Source organism: Heterocephalus glaber, unplaced genomic scaffold (genome assembly GCF_053883595.1).
Source record: "Heterocephalus glaber isolate CG9 unplaced genomic scaffold, H.glaber_assembly_v1.0 deba00001002, whole genome shotgun sequence".
Taxonomy (NCBI): domain Eukaryota; kingdom Metazoa; phylum Chordata; class Mammalia; order Rodentia; family Bathyergidae; genus Heterocephalus; species Heterocephalus glaber.
Window position 1 is genome coordinate 751,546 of NW_028258178.1, and position 19,924 is coordinate 771,469.

Sequence of the window (19,924 nt, forward strand, 5' to 3'; positions counted from 1 at the left end):
TGCAAGGACAAACAGGGCAGTGGAGACAGGGTGACCAGAGCAGAGAATAAGATGCAAGAAAAGCATGAAGGTCAGACACACAGATGCACTTCCTATAGAACTGGGTGGCATAGGTCAGGCAGGAGCTTAGTCAAAATATCTGACAACCACCATGGCAGGGGCTGTCCCACCCCATCTGGAAAGCCAGAACCCACCCTGTGCCTAGCCTCTAGCTGTGAGATCTGGAGAGCTCTCAGGGTTCCTGAGAGGGCCCAGCACAGCTGGGCAGATGCAGGGACACCTAGGTCAACATGATCACATGGAACCACAGGTCCAGCTCTCTCCTGCTGAGGGCAGGCTTGCAGGAGAAACCTGTCAACTCCATCCCTCTGTATCGTTTGAGTTTACAACCTCCTGGTATGGTCACAAAATAGCCATTTAAGTCAAATCTAAAACAACATGGAATTAAGTAAAAATCAGAGGAGCAGAGAAAACTGATGGAAGGAGGGGGTCCCCGACCTCTCCCACCCTCCCGATTGCTGAGGCCCCCCTCCTGTGCCCACTGGTCTGGGAGACCTACTTCTCCAGCAGCTGGGCCACGGCCTCCTGGGCCTGCTCCCCGTAGGCGTTGCCCTGCCTCAGCAGGCCTTCCGCAGCCTGCACTGCCACCTGCATCTTTTGCTGGTTCAGCTCCATTGTGGTGAGAAAATCCCGGTGCCGTTTGATTGCTTCTTCCACCGATTGCACGGTGCGTGGGAGCTCCGCACCAGACAGCGCCACCTCCTGGGAAAGGGAAGGACGCACATGTCAGCGCCACTGGATGCCGGGACTCGGAAGAGGCTGCCCACCAGGCTGCCACCGCCCTTCTCCCCAGGCTACCGTGGAACACCCTGGGTCCTGACTCAGGGCTTTTGCTCGTACTGGTACCTCTGCATGGCAGTCTGTCCTCTCAGGTAGTCCCGTGGCTGGCTCCTTCCCTTTCTCCGGGTTTCTCACTTCTTTTACCCTGCTTTGCTCTTTCTCATAGCATACATCTGACATATGTTTGCTTGTTTACTGTCACACACACACACACACACACACACACACACACACACACACGTGCACTTGGATCCAGCCATATGAGGGTAAGATTTTGTGATTTTTTTTTTCTGAGATGTGCCCAACACCAAGATAGTGCTTGGCATAGAAGGGACACTCAGGACAATCTGGTTATTTGAAAACTGAATTGGATGCTGTATGACCTCAAGGAATTTCTCTCCCTCTCTGGGGTTAGTTTTCTCACTGGTAAAATGGGTCTCAAGGCTACTTCAGCTCCTTATTTAGTAACCTCATGATCAGAGAGCTCGATTACCCCTCGCTCAGCACCCCCAAACTGGGTCAGCCTTCCTCTAAGTAACCAGCACAGGCGGTCACCTCTGATGATAACCCCAAACCTTGGCGCTTGCTCTTGGACAATCTGGAAACTGGGAGTTCTATCATCCAAATCCTCAAACTTGGCTCCTCTGCCAGAGCCACCCCAAACTGGACCAGCAGTCCCCAGATAACCACTGCACTTGGGTCCTCAAAGTGCAACACAGTCACCCTCTCCAGGGACTCCACAGTCATCCTCTCCAATGGGAAAGATAAAGTGTTAACTTAGACACGCACAACATGCAATTATAATCAGTAACTGGCCCCCGGCCTGTTATCTACCTCCCTAATCCTAATGCTTTATTATCTACCCTAGGAATCTCTTGACCCCCACTTAAGCCTCACCAATCAACCTCACACTCTTATTTTCTTCCAGCTAATCCACAACCCAGGGAGCCACTCCAGTAAAGATCTGAACACTACTCATTTGGGGTTGTCCACAGCTGTCACCTCCAGGAGGACCCCACCCAACCCAGCATAATTCTCCAATTCTAAGTTCCACATACATTAGATGATCCTACTTGTCTGGAAAAATGCCCCCCAGACACACACTCTCACCCGCCTTAGATAAGCTGCAAACCCGTGGTCACGTGTTTCCCTGCTCCCTCCAATCCCCCCAGGCCTTAAACCGCCACCCCCAGCCCCTCCACTGGGCACCTGGTTGCGCAGCACAGCCAGCGCCTGGCGTAGGTCGCGCAGAAAGAGCTGGTAGACGTGCGCCTGGACCAGAGCCTCCCTACGCGCCTCCCACAAGCCGAGCAGTTTGTGCCAGCCAAGTTCGAGATGTGGCAGCCACTCGTCCAGTGCCAGGCCTGGGCCAAGCTCGGCGCCGTCAGCTGCCAGAAGCGCCTCGCTGGCTGCCACAATGCGCGTATAATCCTCCTCGCGCTGGTCCACCTCCTCCTTGAGGGCAGCGTGGCGCGCCAGCAGTGCGTCCGCCTCTTCCAGGCTGCCAGGCAGGGGCCCCTCGATGCCTCCTGCCGCCTCCTGGGCACGCACGAGCCAGTCCAAGAAAGCGTCCAGGTCGTGCAGGAAACGCTGGAGGCGCCCAGCCGCCGCCACTGCCTCGCCACAGGCCTGAGCCGAGCTGGCCAGCGCGCCCCACTCAGCGCCCAGCTCCTGGGCGCCCTGCTGCAGCCGCGTCGCTTGAGTAGGAAAGCGCGCAGCCAGGAGCTCTGCCTCCTCCAGCAGAGCCGCCTGGCGCGGCTCGAGCGCTTGCAAAGCAGCCTCTAGGCCGCTGAGGCGCCACTGCAGGGCGCCACCGGCTCGTGGAGCGCTCTCCACCGCTCGCCGCTTCTCGCGCACCTGGGCGCGCACCTCCGCCACCTCCAGCACATGGTTTTCCACCAGCAGCACCGCACTCATCTCCTCTTTGCGCTGTTCTACCAGCTCCACAATGCGGTTCCATCTGTTCAGGAGGGAAGAAGGCGACTTGAGAAGGATAAGGACTTCTCTTGAGCATGAGGGACTTGCCCAATCAGGGTGGAATCCAGTCCCTGGCCACCCAGTGTCTGTAAGACCTTGGAAAGTCATTTTATTTCATTTAGCCCATTTCTGCCTCTGTAAAATTGAAGCTTGGGGGCACATTTGCTTAGAGGAGCGCTCTCATAACACAAGTGAGGTCAAGCTACCTTCATCATGCTAGTGTGCTATTTGCCATTTCCCTCTCATTCTGTCCTGGCGTTCAGTGGAGTTTACCAGAGGCCACATGCCAGAGAATGAACAAACCAGATCTTAGAGTCCAGCTGTCTTCTCTTAAATCAATATCAGAAAGATCTGCCAAAGTACAAAGGAGTGCCACTTTTTTATTTTTTTGGTATTGGGGATTGAACCCAGTCAAGGGACTTTGGACTCCTGGCACACCTTGTCTAAGCTAGTGGGACTCTTCCACCAGCCCTTTTTAAATGTTTTGTTTTGAGACAGGGTCTCCCTAAGTTGCTCAGGCTGTGCTCAAACTTGCGGTCCTCCTGCTGTAGTCTCCCAGAGTGCTAGGATTACAGGCATGTGCCACCATGCCCAGGAATTTACTACTGTTCTTAAAGAGCTCTAAATTCTGGAAGCTTTACTACCAAAGTTGAGATATTGGGAGATTAATTAGGTATACTAAGTGCTTGGAAAAACTCCTGGGAGATAGTGGATTACTCAGTGAACCCTTTCTGGAAAATCAGTCAACAGCCCACTGAAACACACTGCTTTCCATCATTCACACATCACCCCTAACTCTGGCTACTGCCATTTTTGCCAAGTCTTTGCTGATTTCTCAAGTAGCCATTAACATCTCAGGGGTTTGATCGCACATCTCTGATGTCCATGGTGGAGTGAAGGCAGAAGGGAATGACATGAAGAACTAGTGTGAGATACCAGGAAGGACTTCCACCCCCAGGTCCCACCTACCTGCTGTTGAGGTGGTCCTGGCAGGATCGCACCTCATCTGAGCTGGGATGACCTCCTTCAACCAGCTCCTGCACTGTCTGGTTCACATCCAGCACACGGCCCATCAGACTGTTCATCTCCTGGTCCAGGCTCTCAAATCTGTGAAAGGAGGAAGGAGGTGCTCAGAGGCCTGGGCACTGAGGACCTGGCTCTACTCTCCAGCCTCACTTCTCAGGCTCCTTTGCTGGTTCCTCCTCTGCAGCTGGCAGCTGAAATGTTAGATTCCTCCGTGCTCTGTCCCAGGACCTCTGGGATTTCTCTTACACCTTCCCTGGGCCATTTCACCCATCCCCACAGCCTCCGTCCTCACCCCTGAACCCATGGCCTCTGCATCTTCTCTCCTGAACCTGTCTCCAAGCTCCTCCATGGGGCTCCCACACTCACTGTGACTAAGGTCCTGGGTCCCCATCTTCACACAAGCCTGGTGTGCCCTGGGTCCCCAGCTCAGGACAGCCCCACTGTCCCCAGGCCTGAGCCCTGGGCCTGGTTCTGGCCAAGTGCCCCAACCCATCAGCCCCCATGGCCTGTCCACTTGGCTCCCACTCTAGTCCATACTTGTCCCCCCTGAGTCTCCCGCCCAGCAGCCTGAGTTCCCAGCCACCACCCTCACCCCTCCAACACCCCCACACCATGACAGCCTGGAGATCTTTTTAAAGCTGGGCATGGCCTTCCCTTGTTTAAAATAGAGGTAGCCGGGGATTTCGCTCAGTGGTTCCCCTGCCTGCCTGGCAAGTCCAAGGTCCCAAGTTCGATACCCAGTACCAAAACCAACCAAACAAACAATAACAAAAAAACCCCAAAGAGGTAACTGTGGGTGCAGTGAGAATGAGGAGCAGGGCTGTTTTTCCAACTGTGCCCAGCACAAAGCCTAGAATGGAGCAGGTGCTCAGCAAATCCATGGACAAGTAACTAGCTCAGAGGAGAGATGCAGAGGGTGGGCAGGCATTGTTCTCCTGAGAATGTAACACTCACGATCAAGTCAGCCAACAGACAAACCAGTGTGTGACATGGGGGAGGGGGTCAAACAGGTGAGGGATGCAAAAGTGACAAGGGTGGGAAGTGACATCCGTGCAGGGGCTGGGCCAGGCTGGGGTGTCTGTGGAAGAACTCAGGTGGGTGATTTCCTGCGGGATGAATAGAAATCTCATAATAGCAAATGCGTTTGGAATGCCTCCTGTGCTCTCAGGAATTTGCCAAGAGTTCTGCATATATTAACTCATTTTTTGTTTGCCATAGCGTGTGGCTTAGAGACTGTTATCAACCCCATTTTAGAGATGGGCAAGCTCAGCTTCAGAGGTTGGGCAAGCCGCAGAACTATCACAAAGCTGGCTAAGGGTAAAGCCGAGTTTAAATCAGCCATATCCCAGCTGAGCCAACACAGGAACTGCTGAACCAACAAATGCAAGGCTGAGTGCGGTAAGGAAGGGGACCCGCAGTGTCACAAGCCTGTGCTCACCGGTGCTGCACCACCTCGACGTCGTCCAGCGAATCGGGCACGCGCATGGCGAGCAGCCATTGCTCCTTCTCGCCGATCCACAGCTCGCAAGCGTGCACCTCGCCAAACATGCGGTACACGGCGAGCGCGTCCCGCAGCCACTGACGCCTCAGCGTGGCCACCTCCGTCACCTCGGCGAACAACTGTTCAGCCTCCACCACGCGCACCTGCAGCGCCACCACGAGCGGCCCGGCGCCGCTGGCGCCCCCCAGTGCCGCTAGCTGGCGCCGCAGGTTGCCCACGGGTCCCCGGTGCGCCTCCACCTCCCCGGTGAGCGCGCGGTGCTGGCGCGCCAGGCGCCGGCTGGACGCTTCGTCGTGGCCGAAGTCGCCGGCGGCTGCCAAGCGGTAAGCGTCGCGGAGCCAGTCCAGGAGCCCATCGAGGTCGGCGCCGAACTGGTGCAGCGCCCGCGCCTCCTGCAGACGCCGCTCGCGCCGCGCCGCCGCCTCTTCCAGCCGCTGCCAGCGGCGCCGTGCACACGTCGCGCGCTCCGCCAGGCCCGCCTGCTGCACGGTCTCGGCGCCGGCACCCACGGAGCCGCCGGCCGCAGTCAGCTCCTCGCCGCGCCTCAGGGCCTGCTGCAGCAACGCCCGCCGCCCGCCTAGCTCTCCCTGCAGGATCTTGTGCTGCGCAAGCAGGCGAGCGGTGCTGGACAGGTCGTGAGCGCCGCCCGCCGCTCCGGCCCCTCCCGCACCCGCCGCGCCGCTGCCTCCCGCGGCCTCCAGGAGGCGCTCCTTGTCGCGTGCCCAGCTCTCCGCCTCCTCCAGCTCCTGCAGCAGGGCCCACAGCCTGCGTGAGGCCTCCAGCTCCGCGCGCCGCTGCGCCGCCTGCTCCTGCAGCTCTGCCAGGCAGCCGTGCACGTGGTTCACGCGGTTGCAGATGACCTGCGGGTCGCAGGGCTGGTAGCCTGGGCCAGAAGGGTAAGATCCCGTGTCAGTGACGGGCCCAAGAGAAGGTGGTGCGGGCTACCTACACTGTCCTTGGATTGACTTCATCAGGTGCCATGTCACAGTCCCCTCCTCCAGGGAGACTTCCCTGACACCCCAAGGCTGGAGCAAGCACCTGCTTTGGACCATGGCTTCTCTGCTTGCCCCATCGCAGCCTGACTACTCCGGAATGTCTCTGCCTTTTTGGTCTCCTCCAGGGACTGGAAGCTCCCTGCAGGCAGGGCCAGGGGCTTCTTTGTCACACCGCATCCCCATCACTGCCCAGCACAGGGTGGAGCCCGGAGCTGAAGCCTAGCGAATAGGGTGACAAAAGGCTGAATGATGAACGGATTCTGAGCATCTCAAATCCGCATGTTAGACTGTAAATTTCATTTCTGCAAAAACTGGGCCAAATGAAACTTTCCTGCTCACAAGCCCTGTTTCTGGGTTGCCTCTCTTCCTCTGTTGCCTTAGTAACCCCAGTGGTGACCTGAACTTTCTTTGTCCCTGAAATAATTCACCTTCCTCAATTTGTGGTTTGTGACTAAAGAATTGTGAAATTAGTGGGTTACAATCAGCTTTTCTGTACTGGAACAGAACGAATTAACAAAATCAGAATACAACTCACAAGGTAAGGAGAAGTACTGTATTGTTTTATAAAACTTTGTGGATGCTTGTGGTGGGGAACACCTGTAATCCCAGTATTTGGGAGTATAAGGCAAGAGAACTGCTATGAGTTTGAGGCCAGTGTGGACTACGTAGTGAGTTCAAGCGCAGACTGAGCTACATATCAAGACCCTGTCTCAAAAAACAAAACAAAACTTTTGTGTCTGTGTGTGTGTGTGTGTGTGTGTGTGTGTGTGTGTGTGAATGCTGAGGCATAAGGTAAATGGATTTCTCCGGGGTGGGGTGGGGGATGAGCAACAGTACCCTAGGTGGAATGCAGGATTTCTGTAGTTCTAGGCATTCACTGATATTGACTCCAATGCCAAGGTGTCCAGCTGAATCAATGTTACAACAAAAATCTTCTATGTAACCAGCCCTTAGTCCCTGGTGATGTCACTTAATCCTCACAACCACCCTATGGTGCTAATATCCTCATTAGCCCCATTTTACAGAGAAGTAGACTGAGGCTCAGAGAAGGGAAGCAGCATGCCTAAGATCAGCTAAGAAGAAGCTGCTCAGGAATCATATAACAGACTACTTCCCAGGCAGCACTGCATCTCATCTCCATGGTAATGTGCACCCCACACTGACCACTTTGCTGCATTCTTGGCACTACTGTTTGTCCCCAGGAGCTGGGGTCTCAGGAGGAGAAGACAGGGAGCCTCCAGGGACAAACATGCCCTGATGTGAAGGAGGGGTCCCAGTGGTTACCTTGTGGGTGCGATGCAGGTGAGAGGGGGCTGAGCCAAGGTTGACACTCCACTGGGAGCTGGAAGGGAAACTGTGACCCCACAAGGGTGGGAAACTTCCTCATCACCCTACAAGTTCTGTGGCCTGGGCCTCAGTGTCCTCAGCAGTAAGAAGGACAAAAGCTGCCCTGACTGCTGTCAGAATTCACAGCCAGCTGATGAGCACCAGAAATCCAGCAGAACATCATCAAGGCCACTCTGTGACCACAGGACAACAGCAAGCCTACTGCACAATCATGTGTGGGCATCAACAAAATAAAGGTGGCAGTTGGGGCTGGGGACTTAGCTCAGTGGTTCTGCCACCTGCTGCGCAAGCGCAAGGACCCGAGTTTGATCCCCGGTACCAAAATAAATTTAAAAATAAATAAATAAATAAAGGTGGCAGTGCACACCATTAAGGTGACCGTGTGTCCCCTTTGCACAGCTGAGGCAAATAACTGCTGCCACTTAACTGTGACAGCATCCCTCTGCTCCTCCCCCTATCTAGGTGAAAATGATTCAGATTGGCTGGGCAGGTAACTCTGTGGCAGAGCACTTGCTTAGCACATGCAAGGCCCTGGGTTCCATCCCCAGCACCCTCCCCCACTCAAAAAAGAAAAAGCTTAAAATCAAGATGCTCAATAATCTAATTAATCTAATTCTCTCCACATCCTGAGAGCATTCCATTCACACCAAAACACACTACATTACATGGAATCATCCTACAGAGCACCTACATAAGCCCAAATCCTACCAACAAGCTCCTCAAAACTCTTACTGAGATGCCCCTGGGTTCCCCATGGAGTGTGCAAAAAGTAGGGGGTTCCCACTCCTCTTTCTTAGTCCTTGTCTTTGGAGGGGGCTGACCTCACTCTTAGCCACCGGATGGACGTGCCATTGGTGTGGCCAATGAGATCACTGCATGGTCTGAGGCCACAATGATTGGCTGAGCAATGGAGACGGAAACTGCAGTGGGCCAATGAAAGTGTTCCTTGCAACTTTTGTCAGAACAATTGGGAGGAGAGGGCCTTGTTTCCTCTTGAGTCTGTTAGGCTGCTGGGAGGGAATGTCCAACAATGATACCCACACAGACAGTAGTGACAGTGACAGATGGAGTCTTAGAAGTACACTGATCCTATAACCCCAGCACTCTGGGAAATGGAGGCAGGTGGATCACAAATTGAAGTCCAGCCTGGGCAACTTAGTGACAAAGAGAGACCCTGCCTCAAGCACCTAGAAACAAATAAAAAATTTTAAAAAGGGCTGGGGATGTAACTCAGTGCAATGCAAAAGTTGTGGGTTCAATTCTTAGTACCAGAAAAAAATAAAAATAAAAAGCATCACAGAACCATTCCTGGGTCCAGCCATGCCTGAAGTCAAACTGTCTTCCCTGGACATTTTAATTACATAAACCAAGCCAATAGCCCTCATTATCTAAGCCAATTGAATTAAGTTTCTATCACTTGCCCTTAAAGAACCCCTGACTACCCGTTACCTTACATAGTTTTGTGGGTTTTCTTTGCTCGGTGCTGGGGATCAAACCCAAGACCTTGCACATGCTAGACAAACATTCTACCACTGCACTACATCTCTAGCCCCTTATATAGTTTTTGAAATGATAGCTACTGAGATTGAACTGTAGAATCTAATTACTAATTACTGTAGCATCTCAAAGCAGAAAGAAGTTGAGTGGTCACTAATTCTCCCCATGATTTCCTCAGTGGACTGTAATCTGAGCCTCCGCTTAGATACCTCCAAGGACAGGGAGGTCACTCTTTCCTTCTGTCTCAGGAGTCATTCTTGCCTGTATTAGCACCAGCCCTGAGAGACCCTACCCCATTCCCATCCTCAGACTCACCCTGCAGTTGGGAGAAATGCAGGGCTGCAGTGTTGAGAGCTTTCACACGCTCACTCTGGGCCGCAATGTCCCCCTCCAGCAGCCTGTGCTTCTGCAACAAGTCGTCTGCCTCCACCAGGTGCTGCCCACACTCCCTGGACAGCAGCTGAGCCTGCAGGGAGTGAGGTGGGGAGTGGACAGCACTGAACACACCTCGGTACTGCCCCAGGCCCCCCACACACATACCATTAACGCTCTGCCAGGTGACACCATTGCTCGGAATTCTGCTTTGTCTTGGTCTTGGTCTCCCCATGTGAGTCAGCCTCTCTCTCCATCCCTGAATCTGTCCATCTCTCACCCTCTCCACATTTCTGGGGTCTACCTCTGGCATGGTATCTCCCTCTCTCTGCCTACATTTCTATCTCCCTGCATCTCTCTCTACCCCTGCAAATCTGTATCTCTACTCCTACCTGTCTGCATCCCTGTCCTCTTTGCTTTTATCTTTCCTGTCTCCCTCTCTGTATACATCTATCTCTGGTAGGGCTCTCTCTTTCTCAGATAGACTTCATCTGCTCATGTGTAGGCACAGAGATTTCCATTGTCAACTTCCTGTCTGCCTCTCTGGCTATCTCTGATTTCTCTTCTTCCTCAAACTGTCTCTCTCTTTCTCTGGCTTAATCAGTCTCTCTCTCTCTCTCTCTCTCCCTCTCCCTCTCTCCCTCTCTCTGTCTCTCTCCATTTCTTTCTGTGTGTCTCTCCTTCTCTCCCTATCTTTCTATCTCTCTGTCTGTCTGTCTCTGTCTCTCTCTCCCTCTCTCCCTGTCTCTTTGCCCCTCTCTGTCTCTGCGTGTGTCTGTATCTCTCTCTCTCTCTCTCTCTCTCTCTCTCTCTCTCTCTCTCTCTCTCTCTCTCTCTCTCTCTCTCTCTCTCTCTCTCTCCTTTTCCCCACCCCAGGGGATTGAGGCCAGGGTCTTGTACTTTCTAGATAAACTCTCTACTACCTAGCTACATCCCATCCTTTTAAATTCATTTTTACTCTGAGGTAGAGTCTCACTAGGTTGCCTAGGCTGGGGTTAAACTCGTGAACCTCTTGCCTTGGCCTCCTGAGTAGCTGGATTACAGGTGTGCACCCCCATGCCCAGATTGTCTTTCTTTTTCTGCCTCTCTTGTCTATCCCTGCACCTTTCTCTCATACTCTCTTGCTCGCTCACTCTCTTGGTCTTCCTGGATTCCTCCTTACCTCTTTCTGTCTCTCCCCTTCTTCCTCAACCTCCACCTTTTTGTTCTTGTTCAGGGTCTATGGCCCTCCCAGTCCTCCTGGGGCCCCACCCCTGCTCTGGTCCCCACCTGCATCTCCTCCATCCAGTCCACCATGTAGACCATCTCCTGGAAGACTTTCTGCAGGGCCAGGTTCTGCTCAAGCCGGGTTCGCCGGGCACCGACCAGCCCAGTCAGCAAGGCCCACTGGCGCAGCACACTGTCACACTGGGCAGCCACCCGACGAGCATCATAGTAGCCTTCAACTGCCAAAGCCTGTGCCAGTTCCGCCACACCCTGTACCCGTTCCTCATAGGCTGCAATGTCTGCTTCAATCGCTTCATGCTTCTTCATGGCTGCCTCCACTGCTGGCAGCTCATACCCAAAGTTGTCCTGTGTAGTGTGGGCATAGACACTCACCATGTTGCCTCAGCAGTGCACTTGCTACCTGTCACCTTGGAGACTAGGTCCACATCCTAGTTACCCTGGAGACCAGTCCTACCTCCCCAGTTACCCTGGAAATCAGTCTCACCTTCCCCTGTTACCCTGGAGACCAGTCCCACCCTCCCCACTCACCCTAGAAATCAGTCTCACCTTCTCTGGTTACCCTGGAGACCAGTCCTCTCTCCCCTGTTACCCTGGAGACCAACCCACTTTCTCTGTTACTCTGGAGATCAGTCTCACCCTCCCATTACATCTCTAACCCTATATTTGTTACCAAAAAACAGCCCCGTCTTTCCATTGTCTTGGAGACTGGGAATAAGGTTTACCATATTGTTACTTGGGAAACTGATTCTATCCTCAGGAGTTACCCTGGACACCAAATACAACCACCCTTGTCGTATAAGAAAATAAAGACTCCTCCTATTCTGAAGACACTGATTCTGTCCTCTCTAGTAGCTCAGAGAACAGCCTCACTTCCTTGGTATCCTGGAGATCAGGCCCATTCCCCTCACCCACCAATCACTTAGTAGACCAATTACTGAGGACTCCCTTCCCACCTTCACTTGTCACCTAGGAGACTCATACAACTTGCTGCTTAGGAGATCAAATCTCCATTTCTAGTCCCAGGGCCATCAGCCCGGCCCTCCTTCCCTTTCTCCCAGAGCCAAGCCCTACTCCCATACCTGGGAGACCAGGCGTTGGTTCTCGTTCAGCCAGCTCTCCCTCATAGCCACCTTGTGGTCAAACCTCTGGGCCAGTAGTTCCAGCTTCTCCTGCCGGATCAGCTCAGCCCGCAGGGCAGCCTCTCGCTCATGCTCTGCCTTCTCCAGCTGGCCCCATGCCTGGGGAAATTGAGCAAACAGTCAGACTCCAACAACTTCCCATTGTTTTATGGCCCTGGCTTCTCTGAGATCACTCCCAGTATACACAGAACCCTTAGGAAAATTAGCAAAAATGTTGTAATATTACTGCTGGGGAATGGCCAGAATGAATACCCAACCCATAAAGTCTACAACATGAAAGGCTCCCTTCAGAAGTGCACAACCAATACAACTCCAGAAAGAAACCTTGCTTCTCCTCTATGTCCCAAACTGACCTTGTCTATGTCCCAGATGCCACAGCCCTCCCGAGGCACAAAGAGGCGACGGTTGCAGGCACGTAGTTTGCTCTGGATGCTGAAGAGCAGCACCTCCAGGTTCCCCTTCTCCTGAAACCTGAAGGGACACAAGCTCAGGAGCACTGTCCCTGGGTCTCCACCTACCACTCTCCTCCCCAGAAGGGTCTCACTTGACGGGCTTCTCCAGGGTGCAGTAGGCCGTGAAAGCCTGAAGCTGCTGCTGAACCCCACTCAGGGAGTTGGCAAACTTCTGGTTGCTGATGAGGGCAATGGTGCGGTGGATCCAGGCCAGCAGCTCAGCTGCCAGCTCCTCATAGCGCTCTATGATCTTTCCCACCTCCAACACCTGGTCCAGCACCTGACCAGCGAGGAAGGTGGGGTCAGCCCCAATGTACCCTCAGCTGGCCCCCAGGTTCCCATTTAACCCTGTTTCTTGGCTCTTCATACCTTCCCAATCCGCTTCCCCTCCACAGCCAAAGCCTTCATCTTGGAGAAATAGTGGTAGAAAGAGACCACATAGGTGATGATGGATTTCTCATCTGGGGCCTCCATGTTTACATCTGGGGGGAAAGGGAAGTGGGGGAACATGAGCATGACCTTTACTGACTGTGTGATCTTGGGTAAGACAACCACTATATTCTTCAGTATCTTACCTGTGCACTGAGGATCTACCTTATGGGATTAAATAGTGCCTGACATGTATAAACTATAGAAAATCTATAATTTCTCAAACACACCATTCTTCTTTTCCCCTCAGGGCCTTTGCATGTGCTGTTTTCACTGTTTGGAACACTATTCCTTCTTTTGTGTGCCTAACTCCCATTCAGCACTCACATCAAATTTCCCCAAGTAAGCCTCCTTGTTCACCCTGCCTAGATGGTTTCCTCATGTTATTCTATCTCCTAACATTATATTATTTCCTCCTCAGAAGATATCACAAGTTATGATTATATATTTAGTGAAGTGATTAAGTTATTATCTAGAAACTGAGAGCCGCATGACCAACTAAAAACATGGTCCAGGGGCCGGGAATTTACCTCAGTGGTGCCACACCTACCTCTCAAGCACGAGGTCCTGAGTTCAATCCCAAGTACCAGAGGAAAAAAAACACCAAAAACCAAAAATGTGGTCCTTGCTATTCCTAATACACAGAGTAGGAGCTCAGTAAATATCCACTAACTGTACAAATGGTGTCTAAGATTTGAAGCCAAGGACTGGGGCTTTGAAGGTAGCATGTGCTTGAATCTCAGTTCAACCACTTAGTTACTCTATATTCTTAGAAAATGAATATAATTTCTCTGAACTCCAGTTTCCCCATTGTTACAGTAAGGATAACCATATTTCCTACTTCCAGGGAACACTGATTAGAACAGACTGGCAGAAAAAAGGCCCTCAACAAATCAATGAATTCTGATATCATTTAAATTACTCATTGAATGTACAACATTAGTCTTTTTTTTTTTGGCAATACTAGAAATTGAACTCAGATGCTTTCCACCAAGCTACATCCCCAGCTCTTTTGATTTCTTATTTTGATACTGGGTCTGGCTAAGTTGCTAAGTTGCCCATACCTGGCTTGAACTTGGAATCCTCTGGCCTCAGCCTCTCAGAGTGCTGGGGTTACACAGGCATATGCCACCATGTCCAGCCACAACGCTATTCTTGGCCCTTATTCTTCACTGTTTCATGAAACTGACATCCACTAACATGTGCTATGTGCCAGGAACTGACACAGGATACAGCTCTGAGGCCAGGCAGAGGGCTCACTGAGACCATGAGTTCCAGAGTTGAGTTTAGTGGGATGCTGGGCAAGTTGACTTCACTTCCCTGAGCCTTCATTTCCATCTCTTTAAAACAAGGCTGCAGCCAAACATAGTGATGCATGACTGTAATCCCAGCACTCCAGAGGCTGAGACAGGAGGATTGCTGTGATTTCCAGGCCAGCCTGGGCTGCATAGTGAGTTCAAGGTCAGGCTGAGCTACATAACGAGATCCTGTCTCAAAAAACAAAAAACAACAAAGACAAAAAGACTGCTAAATTCTACCCAGCCAGGTTATTGTGAGGATGAATGGGAACAGCTGAGCTAACATTCCCAGCCTTGTGTTTGGCACACAGCAGATGCTCAGGGAAAGGGAGCCAGGTAGAAGATGAGGAAGAGGAAGGGTTTGGGGAGGGTGCTGGAATTTGGAATGGCCATGGGACTTGATGGTGCTGGGTAGGATGGAACTGAGTCTGAGACGGCCACGGGACTGGGAGTCCAGGCTGGGGTCATGCAGGGCTCACCTTCAGGGTCCAACAGACGAGCCAGCCCCAGATGCTGCTCTGCTGTGCGGAAGGCTCTCTGCAGGTTGTAGTTGGCGTTGGACTTGGTGAGTTTGCTGAAGTCCACGAGATCGGGCCTGGGCAGGGGCACAGAGCAGGCAGGCACAGACGGGCTCCATTCCCAGGGGCCAAATGGGCAAAAAGACATCCCCGTCTGAGCTCCACCCGGGCAGGAGTAGGAAAGGGCATAACCCAGCCGAGGGCAAAGCTGTGCAGCTGCTGTGGGGCTGGGCAGCACACATGTTGCCGTGTGAGTGAGAGGGACTGAGGCATGTAGGCTTCTGGGAATGCATGAGTGTGCATTTATCACTAGGCCTTGTGCACGAGAGCATGTGGAGAGCCGAGCCCACATGGTGCCTGCCTGTGCCTTTCTCTGTAAAGGGATCCAACAATACATGTATAGCCCTCGTGTCTGTTGTGTGAGAATATGGACTTTTGACACATGTGTCTACTCGAGTGAGTTCATGTACAGTATTATGTAGTGGTTAGAAATGTGATGTCCAAGCTGGGTGTGGTGACGCACACCTGTAACCCCAGCACTCTGGGAGGCTGAAGCAGGAGGATCCCTACTTTGAGCCCATTCCCTGGCAACTTAGTGACTTACAAAACCCTGCTTCAAAATATTTTTTAAAACTTTTTAAAGGTCCAGGGATGTAGTTCAGTGAAAAAGCCCTGGGTTCCATTCCTGGTACTATCAAAAAAAAAAAAAAATTGTGAGGTCTAAAGCCCATTAGGGCTTGAGGCCAGCTTGGTCACATCCTGGCTGGATCATTCTGGGTGAGCTATTTTATTTCTCTGTATCTCAGTGAAATTGGGATAATAATAGCAAGTGCCTGGTAGGGTCACTAAATATGAAATGACTCTGTGGAAAGCACTAGAACAATGCCTGGTATATAGAAAGCACATGGGAACTGTCAGCTAGTGTTCGCATGACCCTGTGATAGCTTGTGGGTTTCCATGCGCTGGGCAGGGTGTAGGTGTAGGTCTCGCTGTGTGCATACACATGTATACAGCCCACTCCAGGAAAAGCTGGCTCTTTGCTTCTGCTATAACTTTTTTCCCTTTACTTTTTTTTTTTTTTTTTTTGTACCAGGGATCGAACTCAGGTCCTTGTGCTTGCAGAGCAGGCAGCAGAACCACTGAGCCAAATCCCCAGCCTTGCGACAACTGATCCTGTCCCTGTCAGCCTGTGGGCCTCAGTTGTTCCAATCTGTCATGTGAGTAATTACGATGAGGGTGTCATTTTTCTGGGTGTCCCACCCTCAGCAGTTGGACACCGGGTCCTGAGGTATGAACATGTGATTGTGCAAGGCAGGAAGGGGCTCCAGGGACATCCCTTGAGGTAGGCCTTTTGGATAGGAGGTGCTGAAAATCTACCAGCATGGAGACCCCTGGGGCATGGGCTTCTCAGCCTGGGGCATCAACACATCTAAGCAGCAGATGCAGGCTGCATGTAGCTGCACCTGTGGGCATACATGTGACTGTGGGTGCACAGGGTATGTGGCCTGGACAGGAGTCTCTCCGGGTGAGCATACCTGTGTGAAAATGCGAAGGGCACCTCTGTGGAGGGAAATAAGCATGCATTTGTGTGTAGAGATGAAGAGAAGGGTCCTCTGTGTGTGTCGTCTGTGCATAGCACCTGTACAGGTGTGCAGCTGAGGGGATGCAGGGCAGGGGGTGGGCAGGGCAGGGCTCTGCTGCCCGGGCCAACTGGTACCTGTGCCGGTGAATGAGGGCATTGAAGGCCAGGCCATCCCGCCAGCTGGTGGTGAAATTCTGGATGTTTACCTCAGGGTAACTGGCAGTGGGGAGGGGGAATGGAGGGGCAGATAGAAGAGTCAAGAGGGAAGAGAGGGATGGAGGGAGGATGTAGCAGGATGGATGGATGGACGGAAAGAGATAGGAATGACAGATAAGGATGGATGGAAGATGAAGACAGGAGAGAAGAGAAAAGGCAAAGGGAAGAAGGGAAGGAAGGAGATGAGGAGAGAAAGGAGGGGAGAGAGAAAGAGACAGGAGGGAAGAAAGAAGAGAAGAAGAAGAGAGAGGGAAAGAAGTGGAGAGCGGAGCCAGGAGAAAGATAGGTATAAGGAAAAGCAGACACAGAGGTAAAGACAGACGCATGGAGAAACAGATGCACAGCCCACCCAGAAAGATGAGTCAGACCAAGTCCCCTCCACCCTGTCCCTGGCCCCCTTCCCTACCCCCACTCCTGCCCCACAGGGACTGTTCTCCAGAGGGCCCTGAAGTTTCAGGACACATCTTATTTGCCTGTTCATCAGCTTCAGAAATAAATTTTGAGTCAGGCCATGGGCTCCTCCTTAAGCTCTTGTCCCAGAAGGAAACCCGAGGGCTGGGGGCCCACCTGCCCATGAGGAGGCGGTGCTCACCCAGCTGTCTTCATCTGGCACCACAGGAGCAGAGCGTCTTTGGCTGAGCGTGTCTCCCTGTTGTCCTCAGTCTCAATTCTGATGACCTGAATCTGCAAAGGCACAAAACATGGCTACCAACACCGGTAGGGCTTGAGGCTGGGGGACACTGACCATTGTGGCACCAGGGAGGGGAGAGGAGAAGGGGCAGCTTCAAGATGGCACGGGGGCTCTCGGCTCCCTATTTTGCTGACCACCTTCAATCCTGAGGGATCCTTCTGATTATGCATCACCCCTTGATAAAACTCTCCAGTCTCTCCCTATCGCAGACTGAACAAAATCCAAAACACTTGGCACAAGTCACCTGGGTGCCGGGAATGCCTCTGACCCCAGGTCCTCCACACCTCTGCTCTGCCTCCTATTCCCTGCCACACAGCTCTTCCTTCTGCACTTCCAACCTGCCAAGCTATTCCCAACTTGGCCTTAGCATCTGCTGTACCCTCTGCCTGGAACGCCTTCTCCCTTCACTTCATCTTTTGTTGCTGGTGGTGGTGGTTTTTTGAGACAGGGTCTCACTATGCAGTTCAGGGTGGCCTTGAACTCACTACATAGCTCAGGCTGGCCTCGAACTCGGGGCGATCCTGCTGCACCATCATGCCTGGCCCCCCTTTACCTTTTGTCATTCAGCTACCAGCTTCCCAGACAGTTCTTTTCTGAGCACCCCATGTAAAGCCTCAACATCACAAACCTGATATATATCTCCCTTCTAATGCTTTATAGTAATCTATCCTTTCCTGCAAAGATTTAAAAAATTCCTTTTCTCAAAAAAGGGAAAATATTTTAAAAAGAAAACAAAAAGTTCTTTTTTTAATTTGATGGCAGGAAAAAAGTTTTTAAAAATTCTTCAAACTAGACCTGTTCCTTTTCCCATACATGTCTTCTTTATCTATATATTTATTTTCTGACTCCCTTATCATGATGCAGGCTCTCAAAAGAGGAAAATTCATGTTTCTGTACAGAAGCAATTCTGCCTGGAGCTGAATTTGAGCGGCAATACCTATTACGTGTGACTCTGAGTGTGTCATCTCACCTATCGGTTTCCTCACTGGTAAAAACGGGGTAATAAGGGCCGGGGATTTAGCTCAGTGGTTTCGGCGTCTGCCTCACAAGTGCAAGGGTCCCGAGTTGGATCCCCGGTACCAAAAAAAAAAAAAAAAAAAAAAAAATTTGGGCGGGGGATTTAGCTCAGTGGTTTCGCAGCCTACTGCGCAAGCACAAGGACCCGAGTTCGATCCCAAGTACCAAAAACAAAACAAAACAAAACAAAAACAAAATGGGGTAATAAGTAATACCTAACGTGTGGGTTGCTGTGGGTATTAAATAGCAAGTGCTTAGAGTGCCTGAAACAGTAAACAATGCAGAAGTGCTGATCTTCGTGATAGGGTGATAACGACAATTTTTAAAGCATTATTTTCACCACCTCCTGAATGTTTTTGGAAGGAAGGATGGAAGGAATGAGTGAATGGGAGAGGGACGCCCTCCTGAGGCCCCACTGTGGAGGGCGGGCTGGGGATTACCTGAAAGCGCAGGATGATGGTCCACACCAACCCCAGCGTCAGCCGGTGATTCCCATCCACGATGTCGTGCGAGCCCACATTTTCCAGGTGGACGCGCTGCTCCTTCAGGAACTGCAGCGCCTTGTCCACGTTCTCCAGCGAGTGGATCCGCATGCGGCCGCGCGTGGGCCTCGGCTAGGGCAGCAAGGGCGTTGGGCCAGGCAGCCTGGCCAAGAGCAAGGCGCCCTCGGCCCCTCCCCTCGCAAGCCACGCCCCGTGCCAGACCAGGCCACGCCCTTCCTCTGACGCCCCGCCTCCAATTTGAGAGCCACACCCACACCACTGATTCCTCGAAAAAGTTCTGCCCCTTTTCTTTTGTTTATGGAGATTGAATTTAGGGCCTCTGCGCTGAGCTACATCCCGAGCTTTTTCTTATTTTTGAGACAGGGTCTGGCTAAGGCCCTAAATTGCCCAGTCGGCTCAAAGTTTGGATCCTCCTGCCTCAGCCTCCCAGACTGCTCAAATTACAGGCGTAATCCTTCCCACCACGCCAAGCTTTCTACCCGTTTTACAGTCATGCCCTTTGCTCCCCAAAACCAGGGCCCCTTTTTCCAATAAAGCGCCTCCCTGGTCCATTAGCCCCACCCCTCCAACTGAACTCCACCCCGTCCCGTGGTAGAATCCAGCGCTTCCAGCGACGCCTGAGACCCCAGGGCCGCCCCTGGTCCCAGCCCTTCAGCCTGCTCACCAGCTGCTCCCCCGACAGCACTTCCAAGAGCCGCGTGAGCACGAAGCCGTCCCGGAGGTCCGAATAGAGGTCCGCGATGTGGCAGCCCACGCGGGCGAGGTGCGAGTTCACCCACTTGGTGAAGGTTTTCTTCTGCACAGCCTCCCGCTCATCTGAAGGACAGCCCCGATGAGCCCAGCGCCCAGGAGCTCCTGGCGCCCTTCTGGCTCCTCCCTAGCCTCCACCGCCTAGCCAAACCCTGGTCAGGCCCAAGGCTTGGGCAGCAGCGCCTCCCACTGTGAGGCCCTCCCCTGCCCTCTGCGCCGGCCTTGTGTCCTCGCCCCGTCCTTCAGTTTTTCCCAAATATACTTCCACAAGAGTCTCCCTGTTTGCCACCCTAGTTGCAAATAGAGTGCCCGGTCTGTCCCTGCACTGTGTTCACAGAGCTTAGTTTAGTGGGGACACTGGCGTCACACTAGGGAACGCGGAGCGCCATGAGGGTTCACGGAGAGGGAAGACCAGGGTGGGAGTTGGATTTCAGGAACGTCATTGGCTTCTGTGTGGAGAGTAGATCAGAGAGGACAGGAACAGCAGCCAGCAGCCCAGGGAGGAAATGGGGGAAGAGACCCAGGGGAGAGGGGTGTGGCTGGCCCA

At 52.6% G+C, this 19,924-nt stretch overlaps 1 protein-coding gene across 4 annotated transcripts in view; it reads right to left on the reverse strand.

Moving 5' to 3' along the window:
- The window catches only part of Sptbn4 (spectrin beta, non-erythrocytic 4), a 75,044-nt gene that overhangs the window by 38,377 nt on the left and 16,743 nt on the right, over positions 1-19,924 (reverse strand). For 3 of the 4 annotated variants that reach the window (XM_021251700.2, XM_004874206.4, XM_021251699.2), the window contains 15 exons: positions 19,292-19,443; positions 18,565-18,738; positions 17,009-17,100; positions 16,336-16,416; positions 14,580-14,695; positions 12,743-12,855; positions 12,466-12,653; positions 12,275-12,392; positions 11,862-12,020; positions 10,825-11,127; positions 9,499-9,649; positions 5,282-6,227; positions 3,787-3,924; positions 2,050-2,800; positions 560-762 (listed from right to left, as the gene is read on the reverse strand). In XM_021251700.2, the coding sequence (XP_021107359.1) occupies positions 560-762; positions 2,050-2,800; positions 3,787-3,924; positions 5,282-6,227; positions 9,499-9,649; positions 10,825-11,127; positions 11,862-12,020; positions 12,275-12,392; positions 12,466-12,653; positions 12,743-12,855; positions 14,580-14,695; positions 16,336-16,416; positions 17,009-17,100; positions 18,565-18,738; positions 19,292-19,443 (3,685 nt within the window). The remainder of the gene's footprint in view (positions 1-559; positions 763-2,049; positions 2,801-3,786; positions 3,925-5,281; positions 6,228-9,498; positions 9,650-10,824; positions 11,128-11,861; positions 12,021-12,274; positions 12,393-12,465; positions 12,654-12,742; positions 12,856-14,579; positions 14,696-16,335; positions 16,417-17,008; positions 17,101-18,564; positions 18,739-19,291; positions 19,444-19,924) is intronic. The other variant, XM_021251701.2, reaches the window with a different exon arrangement.